The sequence below is a fragment of the Cebus imitator genome, unplaced genomic scaffold, assembly GCF_001604975.1.
Source record: "Cebus imitator isolate Cc_AM_T3 unplaced genomic scaffold, Cebus_imitator-1.0 Scaffold24, whole genome shotgun sequence".
Classification (NCBI taxonomy): Eukaryota; Metazoa; Chordata; class Mammalia; order Primates; family Cebidae; genus Cebus; species Cebus imitator.
In genome coordinates this window covers 14,431,016-14,453,022 of record NW_016107339.1, presented here as the reverse complement: position 1 = coordinate 14,453,022, position 22,007 = coordinate 14,431,016, and the positions used below count along the sequence as shown (strand labels likewise).

Sequence of the window (22,007 nt, the reverse complement as noted above, 5' to 3'; positions counted from 1 at the left end):
GGGGCGAGGGAGTGGGGAACAGGCACTGGCCATGTTGTTAGAGATCAAACCTGACAGCTGTTTTTAAAGGCTTAACCCCAATCCCAAGTGCTGAAAAACCAGAGGCTGAGGGAGATGTGTAAGCTTCCACCTCAGTGTTTTACTGAGACCAGCATCGGGGCATATGAGGCACAAGGAATCCAGCTCTGTTCCCTAGAAGCCATCCACAAGGTTTTCCTTGTAGACGTCATCACTGTAGACAATCTGGGTCCTCTTGTCCCGGTGGCAACCCTTAGGGCTGTTCTGGACAGCTAGGGAGGGAGGAGAGGAATAGTTAAGGTCTGAAGGAGATCACAGATCAGACCCTGAGGCCAACTCCGGACTACCTCACTCCTGGCTGGGGTCTCTGGAAGCCCAGTTTCCACACTGCCCTCTGGTGGCCAGGATGGCCTGTCTCCCTTAGCTCCTTTGGGCCAACCCACAGCCAACAGTATAAGCAGATATGATGATGAATGTTTTGTTCTTAGTAAAATCCCGAATGTCATTGCTAAGACACGTGAACAGTGTTACCCACTACTTATAGTACATCAAAAGTTAAAAACTAGAAAACCTCTGTAGCCCTTTGTTGACATGCTGGTCAATTCTAGTTCCTCATTTTGCCTGAAGGGTCATTCTTGCTCTGAGCCCTTCTTTCTGCTCACTCCTTTCCCAGGAAAACCTACTTTCAGGCAGAATGGTTATTCACACTAAGAAATGCTACTAGCTCCACCAGGAGAACTCATCCAGGATGTAGCTTTGGCCCTCACCATTCTCTCTCAAGCCTCTAGCTGTTTCTTCCCCTTTCTCTTTCTTCCCTCCACCAGACATGTCACTCTTTTCACCCTATCTAACAATTCCATCCTCACCGCTCTGAGGCTAGAGAGAATGGCCCCCACTCTGTGATCTCTGTACCTCGACACTACTGGCTACTCACTCCTCTCAAAGTGTGTGTCCTTTGGCTTCAGTGGCCCAGGCCCCTCTGGTGCTGCTCCCAGTCCCGACCCCTCCTCCTGTCTCCTTTGCTAACATTAGGCTCAACGTTAGCCTAATATGTCAGGAGAACTGGGAATATGTGGGGCATGAGGAGGACAGTCCTGTTTCCTAACACAGTCCCTGAGTACTCCTCAAGCCTAGTCCTGGGTCGTTTTTTCCCTCTGAAATCAGTCTCCCTAATTATCCTATTGTTTGGGAGCATCCCTGTGACGTGGATGACTGAATCTATGTTTTCATTCCTTATACCTGAGCTCTAGATCACTGATTTTAAATACTTATGAAACTTGCTCTACTCCATCTCAAAATGCACAAGTCCCATGAGACACTCATCTTTCTCACCAATCTCACTCCAGCTCCCACTTTCTTCCCTGTTCAGTCACTACTTTGGAAACTGCTTTCAATCCTTTTCTCTCCTTTCTTTATCTCTGACAGAGGATCTGAAATTTTCCTTCCCATTCCCACAGCCTCCACACAAACTGACCTGTATCATCTCTCGGAAACCCAAGTATGTGAGGGGGAACAAAAAGGAGTGGACTGTGGGAGAGAGGATGGGGAGGGAAGAATCCCATTCTTACCAAGGGAGCCCCAAACAGACTTGCCAGTAGCGGCATCCAGCATGGGCTGTTTTCGGGCTATGTTGACTTTGAGCTGTACAGACTCCACCTGGGTCCCGTTGAGCTGAAGCAGAAGAGGGGAGGCAGAGGATGGGGAAGAAAACATTACAGATAAACCAAAGAAGTTATTCCAGGAGTTGCTATCCTAGGAGTAGACTGAATAGGAATCTGAGAATATAAGTTTTTCTGCGTGAATAGGGAGAGAGTTTCTTTATCAAGAGGAACCAACTTCTTCCTGGCATCTAGTATTTTGAGGAGAAAATATGAGAACAGCAGAAGCGATGGGAAGAACAGATTTGGGAAGTTCCAACCTCAGCAACGGCCTGATCTGCTGACTCCATCTTTTCATAGGTGACGAAGGCACAGCTGGGATAAGAGAAAACAGGGTCAGTGGAGAACCAGTGGGCTCTTGTGGACCCAACCAAACCCAGTGATCATAGGTGGCTGCGGGCAGGGCAGCTTCCTCCCTCAGGTCTCACACCCCAGGATTCCCCCAGGACTTCCTTCTCATCATGCCCCGTTGTCATCCTTACTTTCTGGGTGGGTCCATGGAGAGGTCAATGATGTTTCCAAAAGGAGAGAAGGCCCCACGGAGGAGGGTGGGTGTCATGTCTTCTCCGTACACATAGAGAGTGTTCCCTTTTCTAGGGGCTCGCCGTTCAGGGAATGAGTCCGACCCTTTGGGATCAGGAATCACAGTCACAAGACATAGCCCATGCCACACTTCACATAGAAGGACCCACATAAACCTCAGTTAAGGTCACCTTGACCTCCAGCCAAGCTCACTCACTGCGGAAAGGACCCTCTCGCTCTCGGTCTCGCTCTCGCTCTCGGTCCCGCTCCCGCTCCCGGTCTCGATCCCTGTCCCGGTCCCGCTCTCGATCCCGATCCCTGTCCCGGTCCCGGTCTCTGTCTCGGTCCCGGTCTCGATCCCGCTCCCGGTCTCGGTCTCTGTCCCGGTTCCTCTCATGGCTGCGGTCCCGGCTGCGACTTCGGGGAGGGGAGGCTGAGGACCGGGCACCACCACGTTCTTCATAGCCCCAGTCAAAGCTTCGAGGGGGACCATCACCAGCCCCTGGGCCCTCTGCCTCTTCTCCATCTGGCCCTAGTTCTCGAAGCCGGTCGCTAGAAGACACAAAGCTGGGGAGAAGCAGACTGAAGATCAAAGGGTGCTTTTACCTTCTCCCCTCAGACCCTGTGGAGACTCAACACTCCCTCAACAGCCCAGCCCCTACAGCCCAAACCTCCCAAGGACTCAGGCAATCAACCTCGCCAAGTGGGCCCAGTCTTATCTCTACTCTCTAACCTCTCATACAGAGATTTCCTCTGGGGACGTCTGGACGACTGTAAAAGAGACCAAGAATAGTTAAGATTCCCAGTTGTTGACATGCGGTCCAAAATACATTAGTCTCTCATGTTCCTCCATCCCCAACCCCTCAGAGACAGAAAATTAGGAGCCTTTACCTCCTGCAGGTCATCATCAGCAGATATGCTCCTCTGGAAGGGCTGGAAAGTGGGGACTGGTCCCTTCTCGGGGTCCTGGAGAGGTGAGGGACCTCCCTCAGTGTGGAGCAGAAGGCTGCCCAACCATGGAACAGAGGTGTTCCTCTTTGCTCACCTTCTTCTAGGTTTCCTCTGATCTTTTTTTCCTTTTAATTCTATGTACATTTCTTATTTGACTATGTGGTTTTATTTTTTGAGATAGGATCTTGCTCTGCTGTCCAGGCTGAAGTGCAATAGTGCAATCGTAGCTTGCTGCAGCCTTGACCTCCCAGGCTCAAGCAATCCTCCCACCTTAGCCTCCCTAGTAGCTGGGACTAGAGGTGCGCTCTATCATGCTTGGCTAATTTCTGTATTTTTTCTTTGCAGAGATGGGGTTTCACTATGTTGCCAGGGCTAGTCTCAAACTCCTGGGCTCAAGCAATCCTCCTGCCTCAGCCTCCTAAAGTGCTAAAATTACAGGAATGAGCCACTGCTACATCTGGCATTGTTTTTTGTTTTTTGTTTTTTCCTTTTTTTTTTTAGACTGAGTCTTGCTCTGTCCCCTGGGCTGGAGTGCCATCTCGACTCACCGCAACCTCTGCCTCCTGGGTTCAAGCAATTCTCTGGCCTCAGCCTCCTCAGTAACTGGGACCACCACATTCTGCTAATTTTTGTATTTTTAGTAGAGATGGGGTTTCCCCATATTGGTCAGGTTGGTTTCAAACTCCTAACCTCAAGTGATCCACCCTCCTCGGCCTCCCAAAGTGCTGGGATTATAGGCATGAGCCACCATGCCCGGCTGGTATTTTTAAGTGACTCGATATATACGTGTTCAGTTTATTTGAACCTCTCTTAAATCTGGTAACATTTTCAGCCCTTTCCATCCTTAGAGCAACACATTCCAAGAGTTCCAATCCAAGGTGGATTAGAATCACAGAATTTGTAAAATGGAGAAGAACTTAGGAATCACCTAGTTTTTTTTCATTTTATACATGAGAGATGAAACTCAAAATGGTACAGCAATTTGCCAGTGCTTGAGTATGCATATTTTTCCCCAAACCCAAATACATTCCAACTTGGAGGGATGCCCTCTGAACAAGCCTTCTGCTTGTGCTCACCTTTAACTTCCCCTCAAGGGTTCGAGAACGCTTGAAGCCTGAGTTCTTTGTCTCAGCCTTGATGGCACTGATGGCTCCTGACTTCACCAGCTGCTTTGCCTGCTCTGTTGCAGTGGCTGTGTCCACGACAGGCTGCTCTGACAGCGCTGGAGTGATAAGGAGAAGAGGCATTTCTTGGCCAGGCCATGACAAAGGTCAGCCCCATGCTGCTCACTTCCAGTCCAACCCCATTTCCCCTGTCACTCACAGCGTTTGACACCGCCTTGGCTGGTTGTACTGCTGCTACTTTGCTTCTTCAGGGCCAGCAATGCCTTTTTCTGGGAACAAAAGTGAGAAGAGAGGGGTCAGTGAGGGCCAACCCCTAGCCGGTTCCTCTCCCAAGGCCCCTGGACACATCATTCCAGGGACTGCCTTTCCTGACGCCCTCAGAGTGATGCATTGATGTGCCCTGACTCTTGCCTCTGGTCCCCAACATCATGTATAATACTGGAAATTCCTAATATAACCAAACCATGGAATCCAGAAGTTTTCCAGAGTGTTACTTTTTTTTTTTTTTTTGACATGGAGCTGGAGTGCAGTGGCATGATCTCAGCTCACTGCAGAGCGTGTTATATTTTTGAAGTTGAAGACAAAGAATTCAATCATGGACCAGAATCCTAGGATATAAGCTACAAGTAAGTATAAGTCTATGTGCCTTTCTTGGAGGCTTCATCCATCTATTTCCTAAATATTTAATGAGGCCCAGCCATGACTTTGTAACAGGGATATCCAGGAGGCTAATGCATGGTCCCTACCCTCAAAAAGCTTACAGTCTGAGAAATAAAATAAATTGAGTGAATTAACAATACGAATATAAGAGGTACAGAATACTCATAGTGGAAAGCTAGTAAGATTTTCTGATGTTTAATGGCCATTAAACTAGGCCCTCCCCCAATACCTCTGCACGACCTGGAGAGCAGAAGGGTATTTTAAAAAAAGAAAACAGGGTGGCAAAGATGCAGAGAAAAGAAGGCTTTGGGAATGCATGTCTTGGGGGCAGTGAACAGATCTATGTTACTAGACAGGGCTGCCAAACTAAGGTTTTGGGGCTTTGTCATATAGACAATGTGAAGCCATTTATGAGTTTAGAGAAACAGAGGGAGCAGAATTTTGTGTTTTCAATGGATTATTTGAGCAGGAGTGAAGAAGTCTGTTCAAAAAAAAGACTAAGCAATTCGTTGAGAGACCATTACAACAGCCCACATGAGTGTCAATAAAGCCCTGCTCTGGGGAATACACAATAAAGAATAAACACGAAAAACAAAGACTTGGCAAATGTCTGGCTATGCAAATAGTGAAGAAGTCAGAGATGAGATTTTGAGTCCAAACACATGGCAGAATTGGTGTAGTCAGTCTTATTTGGAAGATCAAGAACAGAAAGTGATAGTTTCAATTTCGGGTATCTGAAGTTTTTCAGTATGACACTGGATACAACTGGAAACACCGAACTTGGGGATCATCAGCTTTTAGGTGGTATTAAAACCCATGGGAAAGGAAGACAACCCCATGGCAGACTGCATAGAAAAACAGAAGGTCCACACCAAGGCTTGGGAAAGCCATCTCTTGAGGCTACACTGTGAGGTGATATGTCTCCAGGTGTGGGCCAGAAGAACTTCCCCATTTGCTCACACTCACCCCAGGCCTTCTCAGGGTGCAGAGTCTGTGAAAGTTAGGCCATGTCCACACACAGTCCCTCACCTTTTTCTTGAGTTTGTTGAATTTCTTCTGGAGAGCCTCCTCTTCCTCGCTCAGTCCGGGGGGTATCACCAACATGGTGGCTCCTGGTTCAGGGGCAGGGCCCAAGACATCTCTCTCCACTGTTACCACCCAGGGTTCACCCGCCTTCCACACTGTACCCAGCCCCACCCCTTCAGGCTTGCCTACTCCTGCCTTTGGCTTTCCCTACCCCTGGCTTAAGCCAGACTGCTGTCCAAGTTCCTGCTCATCGGGATCATCCAGCAATCCCTACTGTCTCCAGGGATCACAGACACCAGCACCTCGAGGTACCACGTGGCCCGGGGAGGGACGAACACCCACTCCGTCGGCAAGACGACGGCACCCGACCCCTCTACCCTCGCTGGGTTAAGGCCAACCGCGGGGTTCGAACGGCAGAGAAGGCGGTGAAACCAGAGTAGCTCCCTTATAGCAATGCAAGGGGGTTAGAAGAGAGAAAGGGCTATGAAAAAAGGGGCAAAGAGTAAGGCGCAGAGGGCCTTACCTGAGGGGGCGGCAACCAGAGCCCCAGGGTCCCCGGCCGCGCCAGCGCTGGCCGCTGATAGCGGGCTCACAGCGATGACGTAGCGAGGGGCGGAAAACGCGGTAACCACGGCGGCCCCGGGCGCGCACTTCCGCCCGGCCTTCCACCGGTCCAAGTCTGGCCCTCCGCGGCGATAGTTCACACTCTCGGCGGGGCTGTGCCGGAAGTTGCCTCTACTTCCGCCCGTTTCGGGGCGGGGCTTACTTTGCAGCGACTACTCGCAGCACTTCCGGGCTGCCTGGCAGCTACTGTGGCACCAGGATGATGGAGACAGAGCGACTCGGTGAGGGGGAGGGGAGTGAAATGGAACGGAGTAGCGGACATGAAATGACCTTTGACCCCTGACTTTTGACCTTCTTCTGTAGTACTACCTCCTCCAGATCCGCTGGACCTACCTCTTCGGGCTGTGGAGCTCGGATGCACCGGACGCTGGGAGCTGCTGAACTTGCCTGGAGCTCCAGAGAGCACCGTGAGTGACTTTTGACCCTAATCTTTGATCTGTATTGGGTCTAAAACTCCTTCACCCTCCTCTCAGTAGGATCTAGCTTAATTTTGTTCATCTGTTCCTGTACGCCTGTCCATCCAAGCCTGAACTGGTGCTGGACAGATTCCAGCCCAGTGTACCTGCAGAGGGTCACAGTCCATGTGAGAACAGAGCAGAGAGGGCTGGGAATATTTTTGCTTTGAGAGCTGCTCTTTCTAATGTGGCATTTCTCCGTGGAGCACCCCTCTGTCTCCAAGCACTAGGGCACTTGGTGACTGAGATGCTAGGCTTCGAGCCTCCAACTCTTCATCTGGGACCACTAGGTCTGGGACCACTTTTTCCAAAATCAGTGAGTCTCAAATTTCAGTGTGCTTCATGATTAGCAGGGGAGCTTTTTAAAAATGCAGATTCCTAGGTCCAGCCTCCATGTTTCCAAAATCCAAAATCTGCCCCAGGTAATTCAGTAGCAGGTAGTTTTTGGACAAGCCTGATTGTCCTAGTCTGTTTGACACATCTGTCATTTCTGATCTAAACACAAATCCCATCACCTCTTTTGTCTGCATTTTACCTTCTTTCCTTACCTAATGCCTCTGGTCTTGCTCGTTTCAGCTTCCCCATGGCCTCCCTCCTTGTGCCCCAGATCTGCAGCAAGAAGCAGAACGGTTGTTTCTGTCATCCCCAGCCTGGCTGCCTCTGCATGGTGTGGAGCACTCAGCCCGGTGAGGAGTCTGGATGGGGCTTTGACTAGGGTGATGGGTCCCTGAAGGAAGCTGGGACGGAGGAATAAAGAAGACCCAAAAGTTACTTTTATTCTCTCCAGAAAATGGCAGAGGAAGATGGATCCCTGGTCTCTTCTGGCTGTCCTGGGAGCCCCAGTCCCATCTGACCTACAGGCCCAAAGACACCCAACCACAGGCCAGATATTGGGTTACAAAGAGGTAGGAGGTCAGAGGTCATGAGAAACAGAGCTGGGGAGAAGGGGAAGTGGTCAGAGACAAACAAGCTCAGCCTCACTGGGGCTCTGATCTCTTGCCTCAGGTCTTACTGGAGAACACAAATCTGTCGGCCACAACCTCCTTGTCTCTTCGCCGACCTCCAGGGCCGGCCTCCCAGTCCTTATGGGGAAATCCAACTCAGTATCCCTTCTGGCCAGGTGACTCTTGTGGAGATGGGATGGTAGAAGAGGGTGTCTGTAATCTCCAGGGAAGGGTTCCCCACCTATCTCATATTATCTGCATCCCATGAATCCCTATCTATCTTCTCTCTTCCCAGCGGGGATGGATGAACCCACCATAACAGATCTGAGCACACGGGAGGAGGCTGAGGAGGAGATAGACTTTGAGAAAGGTAAGGTGGGGCTCTGAGTCTGAGACCTGAGGAGGAAGAGCTCAGGTGATCGCTGGGCCACTGTTAGCCTTCCCATGCCTTTGAGAAAGTTAGAAAAAGGTATCCTGTCTGTAACAACCTTTACTGTCATCTGTTGGGAAATGTCCACAACAACCTTTATTGTCATCTGTTGGGGAAGTGTCATAGCAAACATTCTCATCTATAGCATTTGTCCTGTAAATGGTATCCTTTAGGTTTATATAATGTACACAATTTGTTTACCAGTGTGCAGTGACCCTGATTCCATGTCCCTATCCCCCAGATCTTCTTACTGTTCCACCTGGTTTCAAGAAAGGCATGGACTTTGCACCAAAAGGTTAGTTTTGGTTTTCCAGTAGGGTGTAGGAGAAGTTATGTCCTCCTAAGGAACAGAGACAGACATGACCAGGGTGACCTTTTTGCCTTGCTTCTCAGATCATCCAACTCCAGCTCCTGGATTGCTAAGCCTTAGCTGTCTGTTGGAGCCTTTGGATTTGGGTGGGGGTGATGAGGATGAGAACGAGGCAGTGGGACAGCCAGGAGGTCCCAGAGGGGACGTTGTTTCAGCCTCTCCCTGCAGTGCTCCCCTGGCCCGAGCAAGCAGCTTGGAGGACCTAGTATTGAAGGTTGGTGGTTCTGCATGATGGAAGCAAGAAAGAGAGCCTTGCCATAGGGACGTGGCCTGGCTAGGATGGGTCTGAGGGGAAGAAAGGGACATCTTTGGGAGGAGTGGTAATCGAGAGCCCTCTGGTTATATCTTTGTCACCCCTGCCATGACTCTTTCAGGAAGCATCCACAGCTGTTTCCACCCCGGAGGCCCCCAAGCCTCTACCTCAGGAGCAGTGGGCCATCCCTGTGGATGCCATCTCCCCTGTTGGTGATTTCTACCGCCTCATTCCCCAGCCAGCCTTCCAGGTACTACAGCCCCATCTTCACATGCTCCTCTACCTCTTGCTGGATCAGACTTCCAGCCCACCCTTTGTCTCCTCTGTCCACCAGAGGTCACATCCATCCCAGGCCAGCCTTGGTCCTCAGTCCCAGCCTCGGCTAGCTCTGGTCTTCATCCCCCTGCTCCATGTGCTCCATGAGCAGGAGGCAGGAAGGCCCCTCTCCTTTCTTCAGCTCCCATCTATTTCTCTCTTCCGTAGTGGGCATTTGAGCCAGACGTTTTTCAGAAACAGGCCATCCTGCACTTGGAGCGGCATGACTCTGTCTTTGTCGCAGCTCACACATCCGCAGGAAAAACAGTGGTGGCTGAATACGCCATTGCCTTAGCCCAGAAACACATGACACGGTACGAGTCCTCTCACCAACCTCCTCCTTCACCAGCCAGCCCCATTTTCTCCTGCATCCTTTGAAAATCTCACCTCTTTCCTCCACCTCCCTAGCTCATTCTTTAAGTGAGAGGTTGAGACAGACAAGAGCCTGGAGAGAAGTGAGAAGGCATGGTGGGGAGAAAGGTTGGAAGAATGACCTGGGTTAGTTTAGGAAGGGGTTAGGGACAGAATTTGTCTTCGGTTATATCATGAAGGAGAATGTGAGGGCAGTTTGGGTGATGAAAGGGAACACCTGAGCTTCTGGGGCTTGCTTCCGCGAGGGCTCCATGTGGGAGAGGAGGCACGGGTCACGAGTCTGCGGAGGGCCTGGCTAACCTCACGCTCTCTCCCCAGCACCATCTACACTTCGCCCATCAAGGCCCTGAGCAACCAGAAGTTCCGGGATTTCCGAAACACGTTTGGGGATGTGGGGTTGCTCACTGGGGATGTGCAGCTGCATCCGGAGGCCTCCTGCCTCATCATGACCACAGAGATCCTTCGGTGAGAGGGAGAGACACTCAATACAGGGGAGTTTTGGCTAGGAAGATGTGGCTGTTCAGGAGAGTGTGCTATCTGAGGAGGGGTGGAGACGGGAACCACTCAGGGGTCAACCCTCAGCCCCTTCTCCCTAGCTCCATGCTGTACAGCGGCTCCGATGTTATCCGGGACCTGGAGTGGGTCATCTTTGATGAGGTTCACTATATCAACGATGCCGAGGTAAGAATCATGGGCTCCCCAGATCCTGGCAGCCCTCTCCTTTGGGACCAGTTGAGCAGCTCCTGTTCTACACACTCAGGGAACCTTACTGCTTTCTTGACCCCCATACGGAATCCCGTGCCTCTTTAGGGGCAGAAGGGCAGGCTGCACTCCTATGACCTCTCTTCCCTCTCTGTCCCCAGCGTGGGGTCGTATGGGAGGAGGTGCTCATCATGCTTCCTGACCACGTTTCTATCATCCTTCTGAGTGCCACTGTCCCCAATGCCCTTGAGTTTGCTGACTGGATTGGGTGAGATGGGTGTTCCAGGTTGCCTGGGTGAAGAGGGCTACAGTACTCCTTGATTGGGGTGGGGGGACTGAGTTTACCACAGCAAGGAGAGCGGTCAGGCCTTAGGAGTGATTCTGGGGGACATGTCTCACCTGGTGGCTGTGGCATCCCCTTTGGGTCCAGATTACTTTGCACGTTCAGATGGGATGTTGGGGGACAGCCTTCCATTCTGGGTCTCGGAAAAGACAGGAAAGTTGGAGGGGTAGGGAAGGGGGTGGGGATGTGGGTTCCTTCCCACACTCTCACCCCTGACGTGCTGCCCTCTCCTCTCTTAAGGCGACTGAAGCGTCGTCAGATCTATGTGATTAGCACCGTAACCCGCCCTGTGCCCCTGGAGCACTATCTTTTCACGGGGAACAGTCCCAAGACCCAGGGGGAGCTCTTTTTGTTGCTGGACTCCCGAGGAGCCTTCCATACAAAAGGGTAAGCCCAGAGATGGGGGAAAGAGTCAGGGCTGGGCCTCCAGCTGGGCATGACGGCTACCCCTCCCTGTGCCCTAGGTACTATGCAGCTGTGGAGGCCAAGAAGGAGAGAATGAGCAAACACGCCCAGACCTTTGGGGCCAAGCAGCCCACACATCAGGGGGGCCCTGCACAGGTGAGAACTGGGAGGGTTTTATACCTGCCAGCATCTGTTTTTCCTCCATCTTTTTTTCCTTGTCCGCCAGGGGTTTTGACTTGAGCTTTGAGCACTGCCCCAGTTAACACTAGTTCACTTCTCATTGGTTCAGGAACTCAACCTCTGCCCCTTCCCCTTCCTTCCCCAGGACCGCGGAGTGTACCTGTCCCTCCTGGCCTCCCTCCGCACACGTGCCCAGTTGCCTGTGGTGGTGTTCACCTTCTCCCGGGGCCGCTGTGATGAGCAGGCCTCAGGCCTCACCTCCCTTGACCTCACCACCAGTTCAGAGAAGAGTGAGATCCACCTCTTCCTGCAGCGCTGCCTTGCTCGCCTCCGTGGCTCTGACCGCCAGCTGCCCCAGGTGCATCTGTGTGTGTATATGTGTGTGCATGCACACGTTTGGCAGACCAGTGGGGATAGGGTATTCTGGGACCCCATCGCTGACCATGGGCCTCCTCCCACCACAGGTCCTGCACATGTCAGAGCTCCTGCATCGCGGCCTGGGTGTGCACCATAGCGGCATCCTGCCCATCCTCAAGGAGATTGTGGAGATGCTCTTCAGCCGTGGCCTGGTCAAGGTGCATGTGGTGGTGGGAAAGGGGCTCCCCAGGGTGCTTGTTGTTCCCTTAGGGGCTGCCCAGAGGGCAGAGGTTTAGGCAGGCCAGTGCTGTGGTTAAGAACTTGGGCTCTGGATCCAGACTCCCTGGGTTTGAATCCCAGCTCCGCCGTGCATTCACAGTTTCATCCTGGACAAATTATTCAGTCTTCCTGAACTTTAGGTTTCCCATCATAAAATGGGGATGTATAAGATGTGAACACATAGGTCTCCGAAAAGAAACATGGGAAGCTAGCAAGCATACGAAAAGTTATTAGTAATCAGAAATATGCAAACTGAAGTACTCACAAAATATGACTTTACAGCTATTAGACTGGTAAAATTTAGGAAATGAGTTAATGCAGAGTGTGGCCAGAGATGTAGGAGACCGTAGGATTCCAGGAGTCCTTGTACAGGATTCCTAGCCAGCTTGGAGTGCACCCAGGTGCTATTTAGGCAAAATGATGATATCGTACTCTGACCCTATATTTCATTCCCTGGTAAAAAAAATTCTCACGCTGTTCTGTGAGAGAACATGTACACCCTTCTTTTGTTCGTGGTGGCAGAGTGCTGGTGGTACCAGGGTGCCCTTCACTGGGAGAGAGGGAAGGTTAGTGTCGGGGTTGCACCCCTAGTGTTCAGCTGCATTTGGAAGCAGTGGGTTAGATGTGACCACGGGAACGTGGACAGATGTTGAAACACTAGGTGGAGGAAAAGAAGCAAGAAAACAATCAGATATATAACCATCTTTTATATGAATTATAAACTATAGGCTCACAAAAGAAGATACTTTCTATAATAACGTATTCATATAAAAAGATATTTGTTAGATACATTGGAATGATTACAGTTGGGGGTGGGAGTGGGATATGGGGATAAAGGAAAGAAATAGAAATAAGTAGACTCATAAGTAAAATGAGGAAAACAATCACACCTACCTTGTAGACTTGCCTAGAGAGTTCAGTGAGGTCCCATAACTGGGATGGTGCCTTGTGTCTACAGAGTAAGGCGGGCTTGCCCAGGGCTGGGTGTGTGTGGGTGTGTGTGTGTGTGTGTAGAGCCTTTGCTGATCCTTTCTGTTCCCCTCTGTCCCAGGTCTTGTTTGCCACAGAGACCTTTGCCATGGGAGTAAACATGCCAGCTCGCACAGTAGTGTTTGACTCCATGCGCAAGCACGATGGCTCTACCTTCCGGGACCTGCTCCCTGGGGAGTATGTGCAGATGGCAGGCCGGGCAGGGCGGAGGGGCCTGGACCCCACGGGCACCGTTATCCTGCTCTGCAAGGGCCAAGTGCCCGAGATGGCAGACCTGCACCGCATGATGATGGTGAGTGGGCCAGCATCCTGGGCAGGGGCCCAGCTCCAGGACCTTGCTGGATTCTCTCTTCCATTCTCCTCTCTTCTGACTTCTTTTTTTTTGAGACAGAGACTCACTCTGTCACCTAGGCTGGAGTGCAGTGGCACAATCTTGGCTCACTGCAACCTCTGTCTCCCAGGCTTAAGTGATCCTCCCATCTCAGCCTCCCAAGTAGCTGGGACTCCAGGCACATGCCACCATGCCTGGCTAATTGTTTTTTTTTTGGTTTGTTTTTCTATTTTTTGTAGAGATGAGGTTTTGCTATGTTACCCAGGTTGGTCTTGAACTCCTGGGCTCAAGCGATCTGTCTGCCTCAGCTTCCCAAAGTGCTGTGATGATAGGTGTGAGCCACAGTACCCAGGTTTCTCTGACATTTTTGTTTTACCTGGGAGAAGCCAAGGTAGGAGTGAGCGAATCCAAGGATGAGATCGGAGCCCGTGGCTTCCAGCTTTTCCCCTGTGACTATGGAGCTAGATGTGGCCTTTGACAATCTATTTATTTCAGTTTGCTCCCTTATGTTATAGAAGAGGTGAGCAAGTGGTTTGTCAAAGGCCCCGTGGTTGCAAGTGAGGACCAGATTTGACTGGAGCAGGCCCAATCCAGAAGACTGGCTGGGTGCACTGGGTCCCAGCCTGATCTCACTGACTTCTCCAGGGGAAGCCATCCCAGCTGCAGTCCCAGTTCCGCCTCACGTACACTATGATCCTCAACTTGCTGCGGGTGGATGCCCTCAGGGTGGAGGACATGATGAAGAGGAGCTTCTCTGAGTTTCCCTCCCGCAAGGACAGCAAGGTAAGGAGCCTGGGGTGACGCATCTGTGGAGCAGGAGGTTGGACAAAGCCAGGCTGGGAAGAGGTAGGCATCCAGAGGCCAGTGTGTAGAGGGTGGGGGGTGTGGCAGACTGGGCCTGGAGACTCCCCTTTCACAGCTTCTCCCTGCCTCCACCCAAGGCCCATGAACAATCCCTGGCCGAACTGACCAAGAGGCTGGGAGCTTTGGAGGAGCCTGATGTGACTGGCCAACTGGTTGACCTGCCTGAATATTACAGCTGGGGGGAGGAACTGACAGAGACCCAGCACATGATCCAGGTGAGCAACTGTGTGTTGAGGAGGTGAAAGGAGAAGGGAGGAAGACATTGTGTCATTCTAGCTTCGGCTAAACTTAGTCCAAGTATCTGTCCCCGTGATGCCGCCTCCCATCTGTCCTTTTCGTGCATCCCTGCTCTTCAGCGGCACATCATGGAGTCTGTGAATGGGCTGAAGTCTCTCTCAGCAGGAAGGGTGGTGGTCGTGAAGAATCAGGAGCATCACAATGCACTGGGAGTGATCCTACAGGTAAGGGTGATGGGAATTTGGACCCCAGAGCGTGGGAGGGAGCAAGCCCTCTCTCCATTTCCCTACTTGGCCAGGGGGCAGGCTGCATCACAACAGGGCCTTCATTTCACCCGCTTGCCTTCCTTTTCACCCCCTCCCTTTCCATGACCACAACATCATGCTCACTCCTTCCTCCCACCCCCCAAGAAGTCTGCTCTGATCGCTTGACTTGGTCACCCCTCCCTACTGGTGAGCTCTGCATGGTTGCTGCCTGATTCCTGCCCAAGAGTGGGTATCTGGTCTCTACCTTTGATGTCTACTCCTCACGCCCCCCTCTCCTGGTCTCTCTGACCTCCCCCAGGTCTCCTCGAACTCCACCAGCAGAGTATTCACAACCCTGGTCTTGTGTGATAAGCCCTTGTCCAAGGACCCACAGGACAGGGGGCCGGCCACTCCAGATGTGCCCTATCCAGATGACCTTGTGGGATTCAAGCTGTTCCTGCCTGAAGGTGAGAGTGTGGCAGATGCCTGCTTTCTGCCAGCAGTATAAGCAGGATGCCTGGGTCTGTGGAAAGGTCTGCTCTCCTCTCTCCTTTTCACAGGGCCCTGTGACCACACCGTGATCAAGCTTCAGCCAGGAGATATAGCTGCCATCACCACCAAGGTGCTCCGGGTGAATGGGGAGAAGATCTTGGAGGACTTCAGCAAGAGGCAGCAGCTAAAATTCAAGTCAGAGATGCTAAGGAGGCCCTTTAGCATTCGGGAGGGGCATGTAGAGCGGGTAGGGCAGTGGTCTGGGAGTTTCCCCCAGCCTGAGGGAGACCATGGTGTGGGGGTTGTAGTAGGAGGGCTCCCACAGCCTGAGGGGGGATTCTGTGGGAGAGAAGATCTTACTCCAGATCTTAAGATCTGTTCCCTCTTCAGGAAGGATCCTCCCCTTGCAGCCGTGACCACTGCTGTCCAGGAACTGTTGCGTCTGGCTCAGGCCCACCCAGCTGGACCCCCAACCCTCGACCCTGTCAATGACCTGCAGCTCAAAGATGTGTCAGTTGTAGAGGGTGGGCTCCGGGCCCGGAAGCTGGAGGAGCTGATCCGGGGGGCTCAGTGTGTACACAGCCCCCGTTTTCCTGCCCAGGTAGGGCCCGGGTGCTAACTCCCAAGCTGGGAGTGGGGGCTTGTTCTCTCTGGTCCCCTGTAGACCAGCCACCCCCCTCTCAGCCCTTGTCCTCAGTGCACCCCTGCTAAGGGGCAGGAGAAGGCTGATGGGTGGCTCTCTGCAGTACCTAAAGCTGCGGGAGCGAATGCAGATACAGAGGGAGATGGAGCGGCTGCGCTTCCTACTGTCGGATCAGTCACTGCTGCTGCTTCCTGAGTACCACCAGCGAGTAGAGGTGGGTGGGTCAGTGGTTGGGGCAGGGGGCTGGGGAGGCGGGGACAGCAAGTTGTCCAACACCCACCCTTTTTCTTGCAGGTGCTCCGAACCCTGGGTTACGTGGATGAGGCGGGCACCGTGAAACTGGCAGGGCGGGTGGCTTGTGCCATGAGCAGCCATGAGTTGCTTCTCACTGAGCTCATGTTTGACAATGCACTAAGTACCTTGCGGCCTGAGGAGATTGCTGCCTTGCTTTCTGGCCTGGTCTGCCAGAGCCCTGGGGATGCTGGGGATCAGCTCCCAAACACCCTCAAGCAGGTAGGGGACACCAGCCCTTTCTCCCTGCCAGGGCTGTGGCATTCCCTTCCTCTACCCTCAGGTAGTCTCCCAGGTGACGCCCTCTAGCCCTGTAAGTGCCCCAGGGGTGGGCATAGCTGCCTCCTTGATCTGTTCCTTCCCTGTCCTGGAGCAGGAAGGCAGGCCTTAACCTTTCCTTCATCTCTGCAGGGAATAGAACGTGTCCGGGCTGTGGCCAAGCGGATTGGTGAGGTCCAGGTGGCTTGTGGCCTGAACCAGACAGTGGAGGAATTTGTTGGGGAGCTGAATTTTGGTCTGGTCGAGGTTGTGTATGAGTGGGCCCGGGGCATGGTGAGTACCTGGGGTTTGGGATTTTGCAGATGGCTGGCTGGGGAGAGCCTGCCCAGGGTGGGCACATCCGGTCCTCACCCTGCTTTCCCCACAGCCCTTCTCCGAGTTGGCAGGGCTCTCAGGGACTCCCGAGGGCCTCATTGTCCGCTGCATTCAGCGCCTGGCGGAGATGTGTCGCTCACTGCGGGGGGCTGCCCGCCTGGTAGGAGAGCCTGTCCTGGGTGCCAAGATGGAGACAGCGGCTACCCTGCTACGGCGGGACATTGTCTTTGCGGCCAGCCTTTACACCCAGTGAATGCCCCATGTAAAAATGTGATGATAAAACAGTAAACCACTGTGTGTGCTTGACTTGTTGGGCAGGGATGACTCAGCTAAGAAGACATAGCAGGAGAACCTCTTAGAAATATGCTTTTATTATCCGCACAGAGATATCACTGCCCCCCTCTAAAGCATCACTATTTGGGGGAGGGAGTCTTGGGGGGTGATGGGAGGTCCTGAGTCATGGCTTCCACATACCATATGGGCAGGAAGGCATAGGGTGCATCTCGGTGTACAGACACGGTGACTGGGCCGCCAGGCTCCCAAGAGAAGAGGTGAACGAGTCTGGGGGGCAGATGGAGGCATCAGTTAAGGGCTGGAGGCCGGATCCTGTGATCCAGAGGGGAGGGACAGCTGAATGCCTCACCTGGGGTCATCCTGGACAACTGTGCTCTGGGCAAAGCTAAGGAATGCAGCACAGAAGTTCATGCACACAGAGGGATTCCAGCCGTCACGGTCATTCTGGAAGAGGCAGAAAAGGAGGCATAAGACTGGCAGTCGCGGTGGTGGGAGGAGGGGAAGGCAGGCTGCTGCCCTGGACGTTAGACCTGTGGTCTTGGTGTTTGGGGATACGATGGGAGCTGCAACACCATTCCCTTACCCTAACGTATTCAAACATCTCCATGGTAGGAAAGGTCTTGAGAGAAGAGACAAAACCCTCTGGGTTACGGAAGCCAGCAACAACATTCGGGACCCCTGGAAGGAATGACTGAGCCCACCATTTCAGGAGCTTGTGTCTGTCAGGAAAAGCAAGGGGTCAGTGGCACCCCTTGTCTACCATCCATTCTGCCTTCACCCTCCTCTCCAAGTCCCTTTCCCAGCCTTCAAGTCTAGGCTTTCACCCTGCCCACCCCTATCCTGAACCTGTAGAAGCTCCTCCATTGGCCAGGGCTGTGCATCTCCTTGGAGGTCTTGAGTTCCACATAGCAGGTGGGGGGCTGTGTGGATGGGGCCTGGGGGTCTGTGCAGTCTACCTCCCCTGAGAAGAGCAGAGGGTGGCTTCCCAGGCGGCTGCGTAGCACAGAGCAGAAGGCGACGTTGGTGTTAACCTCCCCAGAGGGGTCTGGGGAGCTTCCAGGTTTGTCTGCATAAGGAGAGAAGCAGCAGCAGGGGTGGGGGGCTCTCAATCTCTGGGAAGGGGAAAGGGGCTATGAAGCAGGGGCAACTCACCTGCACACATGTACTGCTCGAATTTGTATCCCATGTACATAAGCTCCCGGAGGAGCGGCGGGCGAGCAAGCCTCTGAGCCCGAGCGGCCGGTGTCTCCACCTCACTCAGGTACAGTGTTCCCTGGAACCGGGAGGCTGCTAGCTGCCAGCCCTCCTGCCGCTCATATGGTGTCGTCAACAATTTTGTCAGGTGCCCCCGCCACGTCACTATGGCCCCTGCCAGCCAGCCTGGACCCCTGAGAGAGAGTTACAGCCTGAAGTTCTGACTCAAGCATTAGTGAGATGCTCCCCCCCAAGGATTGCCTAAGTTTTTTCTAAGGAGTCATTTTCACCCCAGCTTTGGCTCTCCTAATTTTAGAGGGCAGATTTATGTCTCCAGATCTACTGCCTGCTATGCTTTGCTCACCCCTCCAACTGGCCTCGGTGTTCCAGAAGCCAGCACAGCAGGTGGTCCAGCCTTTCTTGGACCTCCTCGTCCCGGGGCTGGTATCGATCCAGGTATCCGTCTCTGAGGTCAAAGTTGGGGCCTGGACCATTGGTGGGGGGTGGGCTGTAGTAGCGCAGGGCTCGGGCATCTCCATGGTACTGACGTTGAGCATCCAGGGAGAAGCAGCCCAGTTCCGAAGGGCGCCGGTAGAAAGGAAAGGGCCCAGAGTAGAGGGCAGGGTCTGTTGGCAGAGAAGGTGCTGGACGGGGTAGTTTGTTCCGAGGCTCAGCTACCTCTGTCTTCCCAGCTTCTCTCTTGGTCCCCCTGGGCTCCATGAAGTCCTACGGGAGGCAGGGGGAAAGAGTTTCCATTTTACAGAGGAGGCCTGGAGAAGGGTGAATGTGGTTTAGGACTAAGCGAGCCACCTGATCTCCAGTCTCGCCTTGAAACATGCAGGCCCCTCAGACGGCACCTAGGCCAAGCTCTCATCCTGCCTCTTTCCTTGCCCTTTACCCACCCACCCTTCAGGTTCTCCTGCAGTGAGGTTAGGAAGGACGTCTGCGCTCAGATCAAGAATCTGGTTACCTCAAAGCCTGCCCAACTTGCACTTCCGCAGGGCTGTGACGTCACAGAGGCCGAAGGATGCAAAAGTGGTTTTTCTGCTTTCGATGATGCAATCATTCAGCGACAGTGGCGGGTAGACTCTTCGCGGAGCGGGGGAGGTATGAGCTTCTCGCAGGGGGTTGATCCCAACGTGGCCACCGGCGCCCCTCCACGCCGCCCACGAGTCCCAGGGCGTGCGTGCTCTTGGAGGGACCCAATCCGCTGCAGGCGTGGGGCCCGGCCCGGCGGAGGTGGTGCTGGTATATGCGTCGGCACCACCCCTTCCAGCACGGGCCTGAGGGATGACAAGTTGACGCCCCTTTCGTCATCACGTCTTGGTACTTACGCGGGGGGGGTGTCACCTGGTCTCCTAGGAGGGACGCCCGGGGAGGCCGTACGTCACTGCTCTGCGCCGGAAGACCCTATTTTCAGGTTATCGTCCCTCTACCCCTACCTCTTCCCTGGCATCATAAAATCCCGGGATATGAGCCGGAAGAGGCATCGCCTGGTCCCGGAGACCACTGGACTTAAGAGGCGGCGGAAACAAGGGCCTGTGGAGTCGGATCCTCTGCGGGGAGAACTAGGTAACCATGGCAACCCCGGGGCGGGGCTAAAGACCCCAGCTGGGCGGGGCCTCTCTTCCGGTGGCCGAGAGTTTTCTGAGAACAGCGTCCCCGCCCCAGTTCCCTGTCAGTGACCCGGTTTCTCTGCCCAGGGTCGGCGCGCGCGGCTGTCTCAGAGCTCATGCAGCTGTTCCCGCGAGGCCTGTTTGAGGACGCGCTGCCGCCCATCGCGCTGAGAAGCCAGGTGTACAGCCTCGTGCCTGACAGGACCGTGGCCGACCGGCAGCTGGTGAGGGGCATCGGTGCGACCGCCTGAGGCCCCTTTCCTAACTCCTAAATTTTCCTGTCACTCAATCACTCTGCCAGCCGCTCAGCAAGCTTTAGGCCTTTCAGGGGAGGGCACTGTGCCAGGCACTGGGGTGCCACAGAGAACGCTACAGACCCTGTTAAAAGGCCCGCAGAGAGTACAGGGCATTTCAAATCTGGGAGGTAGAAGAACGAGGGTTTTGGGGAAACAGAGTCATGGGGCATGGTTTACCCCTGGGAGTGCAGTCAGATCTGGGTCAGATCATGACAGACCTTGTACATCAGTGTGGTTTCCATCTTACACTGAGGTGATGAGCTGGTAGGGAATGTCATAGAGGAGAGGGAATGGTGTATTGGAGTTAGTGGATGAGGCAGAGAGGTCAGCTAAGAAGATACTGCATCTGAGAAGTGAAGGCCTAAACTAGGTCAGTGCAGCAGGTAGGGAGAGGAGAGTGAGGAAGAGGGAGGAGTCGAGGACAACTCAGACTTTCCAGATGACTGCGTGTCTGGTGATATTAGGTGCACATTTAGTTGTTGGAGTGCAGATGATGTGTTTAATTTTGTACAAGTTGAGTTGATGGTGCATATGGAGCCTCCAAAGACAAAAGCATTAGACAGTTAGATATGAGAGTTGGAGAGAATTCTGGGCCAGTGATGTAGAACAAGTCATGGAGATGTGAATAGCAGGTGGTTAATTCTGTGTGTGTGGGTGAGATCCAGTAGGAAGAGTGGGTAGAGGAGTGATTTCTAACCTTTTTATAAGCGTTAAAAGTTGAAAAAAGCTATGGCTATCTCTCTTCAGAAAAATGCATGCATGTCACATATACACAGAGTATATGTACAATTAGGGGGGATATATTTCACTAATCCTCCAAGATCTGTGGTTAAGGACTCCAGATTTAGAGTGGAAGACAATTGGGTCAAATCCCTAATGCTGGGAAACACAATCATTTAAGGCAGTGTTACTGAATGTATGACCTCAGTTATTGCCTGTGTTAAAATTACATGGGTTGCTTATTAAAAGCATATAGGTTCCTGGGACTCATCCAAGGTTGATGAATTACAATCTCTTGGTAGATTTGGGAATCTACATTTTTGAACTGTCTCAAGTACTTTTTAAGTGTGCCTTAAAATTTGAGATCCACTGATGGAAAGGGAAAGCAGAAGAAGAGGAATATATGACAGAGGCAGAGAAAGAATTACCTAAGTTAAGAGGAAACCAGAGGCTGGCACAGTGGCTCACACCTGCAATCCCAGGACTTTGGGAGGCTGAGGTGGGTGGATCTCTTGAGTTCATGAATTCGAGACCAGCATGGGCAACATGACAAAACCCCATCTCTATAAAAAATACAAAAATTAGCCAGGCGTGGTGTTACATGCCTGTAGAACTACTGGGGAGGCTGAGGTGGGAGGACTGCTTGAAACCAAAAGTTTGAGACCAGCCTGAGCAACAAAGTGAGACCCCATATTTACTAAGTAACTAAGTGAGATCCCCCATCTCTACTAAATAAATAAAATAAATTAAAACACAAAAATTCTTAGCTGGGCATGGTAGTGTGCACCTGTAATTCTAGTTATTTGGGAAGTTGAGGCAGAAGGATCGCTTGAGCCCAGGAGTTTGAGGCTGCAGTGAGCTATGATGCATGACTGCACTCCAGCCTGGGTGACAGAGTGAGACCCTGTCTCTAAAAAATGAAAATGAGGTTGGGCATGATGGCTCATGCCTGTAATCCCAGCACTTTGGGAGGCCAAGGTAGGCAGATCACTTGAGGTCAGGAGTTTGAGACTAGCCTGACCAACATGGAGAAACCCCGTCTCTACTAAAAATACAAATTAGCTGGGTGTGGTGGTACATACCTGTAATCACAGCTACTCAGGAGGCTGAGGCAGGAGAATCCCTTGAACTGGGAAGGTGGATGTTGCGGTGAGCTGAGATCACACCACTGCACTCCAGCCTGGGCAACAAGAGCAAAACTCCATCTCAAAG

At 52.7% G+C, this 22,007-nt stretch overlaps 4 protein-coding genes across 5 annotated transcripts in view; 2 read left to right on the top strand and 2 right to left on the bottom strand.

The window, feature by feature from the left end:
• Positions 1-113: 113 nt before the first annotated feature.
• Positions 114-6,695, bottom strand: NELFE (negative elongation factor complex member E). Its single transcript, XM_017522332.2, has 11 exons — positions 6,483-6,695; positions 5,963-6,045; positions 4,473-4,542; positions 4,226-4,371; positions 3,090-3,164; positions 2,932-2,969; positions 2,416-2,765; positions 2,159-2,303; positions 1,937-1,991; positions 1,587-1,689; positions 114-290 (listed from the first exon to the last, which is right to left on the bottom strand). Exons 2-11 carry the CDS (start codon positions 6,035-6,037, stop codon positions 193-195), a joined length of 1,155 nt encoding a protein of 384 aa, XP_017377821.1. The 5' UTR covers positions 6,038-6,045; positions 6,483-6,695; the 3' UTR covers positions 114-192.
• On the top strand, positions 6,676-16,981 carry SKIV2L (Ski2 like RNA helicase). Of its 2 annotated transcripts, XM_017522320.2 has the most exons (28): positions 6,676-6,804; positions 6,887-6,990; positions 7,615-7,724; positions 7,826-7,943; positions 8,044-8,158; positions 8,278-8,352; positions 8,654-8,707; positions 8,806-8,996; positions 9,157-9,285; positions 9,519-9,664; positions 10,041-10,187; positions 10,319-10,403; positions 10,586-10,692; positions 11,008-11,154; positions 11,232-11,328; positions 11,498-11,710; positions 11,817-11,927; positions 13,040-13,270; positions 13,955-14,092; positions 14,251-14,388; positions 14,530-14,634; positions 14,975-15,122; positions 15,216-15,342; positions 15,538-15,748; positions 15,894-16,004; positions 16,085-16,303; positions 16,493-16,633; positions 16,728-16,981. In XM_017522320.2, exons 1-28 carry the CDS (start codon positions 6,783-6,785, stop codon positions 16,926-16,928), a joined length of 3,741 nt encoding a protein of 1,246 aa, XP_017377809.1. In that variant the 5' UTR covers positions 6,676-6,782; the 3' UTR covers positions 16,929-16,981. The 2 variants fall into 2 exon arrangements, with proteins under 2 accessions (XP_017377809.1, XP_017377808.1); XM_017522319.2 differs by having other exon boundaries at positions 6,692-6,804; positions 16,493-16,981.
• A 39-nt stretch (positions 16,982-17,020) lies between these two features.
• DXO (decapping exoribonuclease) lies at positions 17,021-19,446 on the bottom strand. The gene is made up of 7 exons (XM_017522330.2): positions 19,134-19,446; positions 18,528-18,889; positions 18,122-18,357; positions 17,816-18,035; positions 17,553-17,688; positions 17,319-17,413; positions 17,021-17,236 (listed from the first exon to the last, which is right to left on the bottom strand). Exons 1-7 carry the CDS (start codon positions 19,227-19,229, stop codon positions 17,089-17,091), a joined length of 1,293 nt encoding a protein of 430 aa, XP_017377819.1. The 5' UTR covers positions 19,230-19,446; the 3' UTR covers positions 17,021-17,088.
• STK19 (serine/threonine kinase 19) overlaps positions 19,247-22,007 on the top strand; it is a 12,159-nt gene continuing 9,398 nt past the window's right edge. Inside the window, exons 1-2 of the mRNA XM_017522333.2 lie at positions 19,247-19,735; positions 19,867-20,003. Of these exons, the coding sequence (XP_017377822.1) occupies positions 19,273-19,735; positions 19,867-20,003 (600 nt within the window). The 5' untranslated portion in view covers positions 19,247-19,272. The remainder of the gene's footprint in view (positions 19,736-19,866; positions 20,004-22,007) is intronic.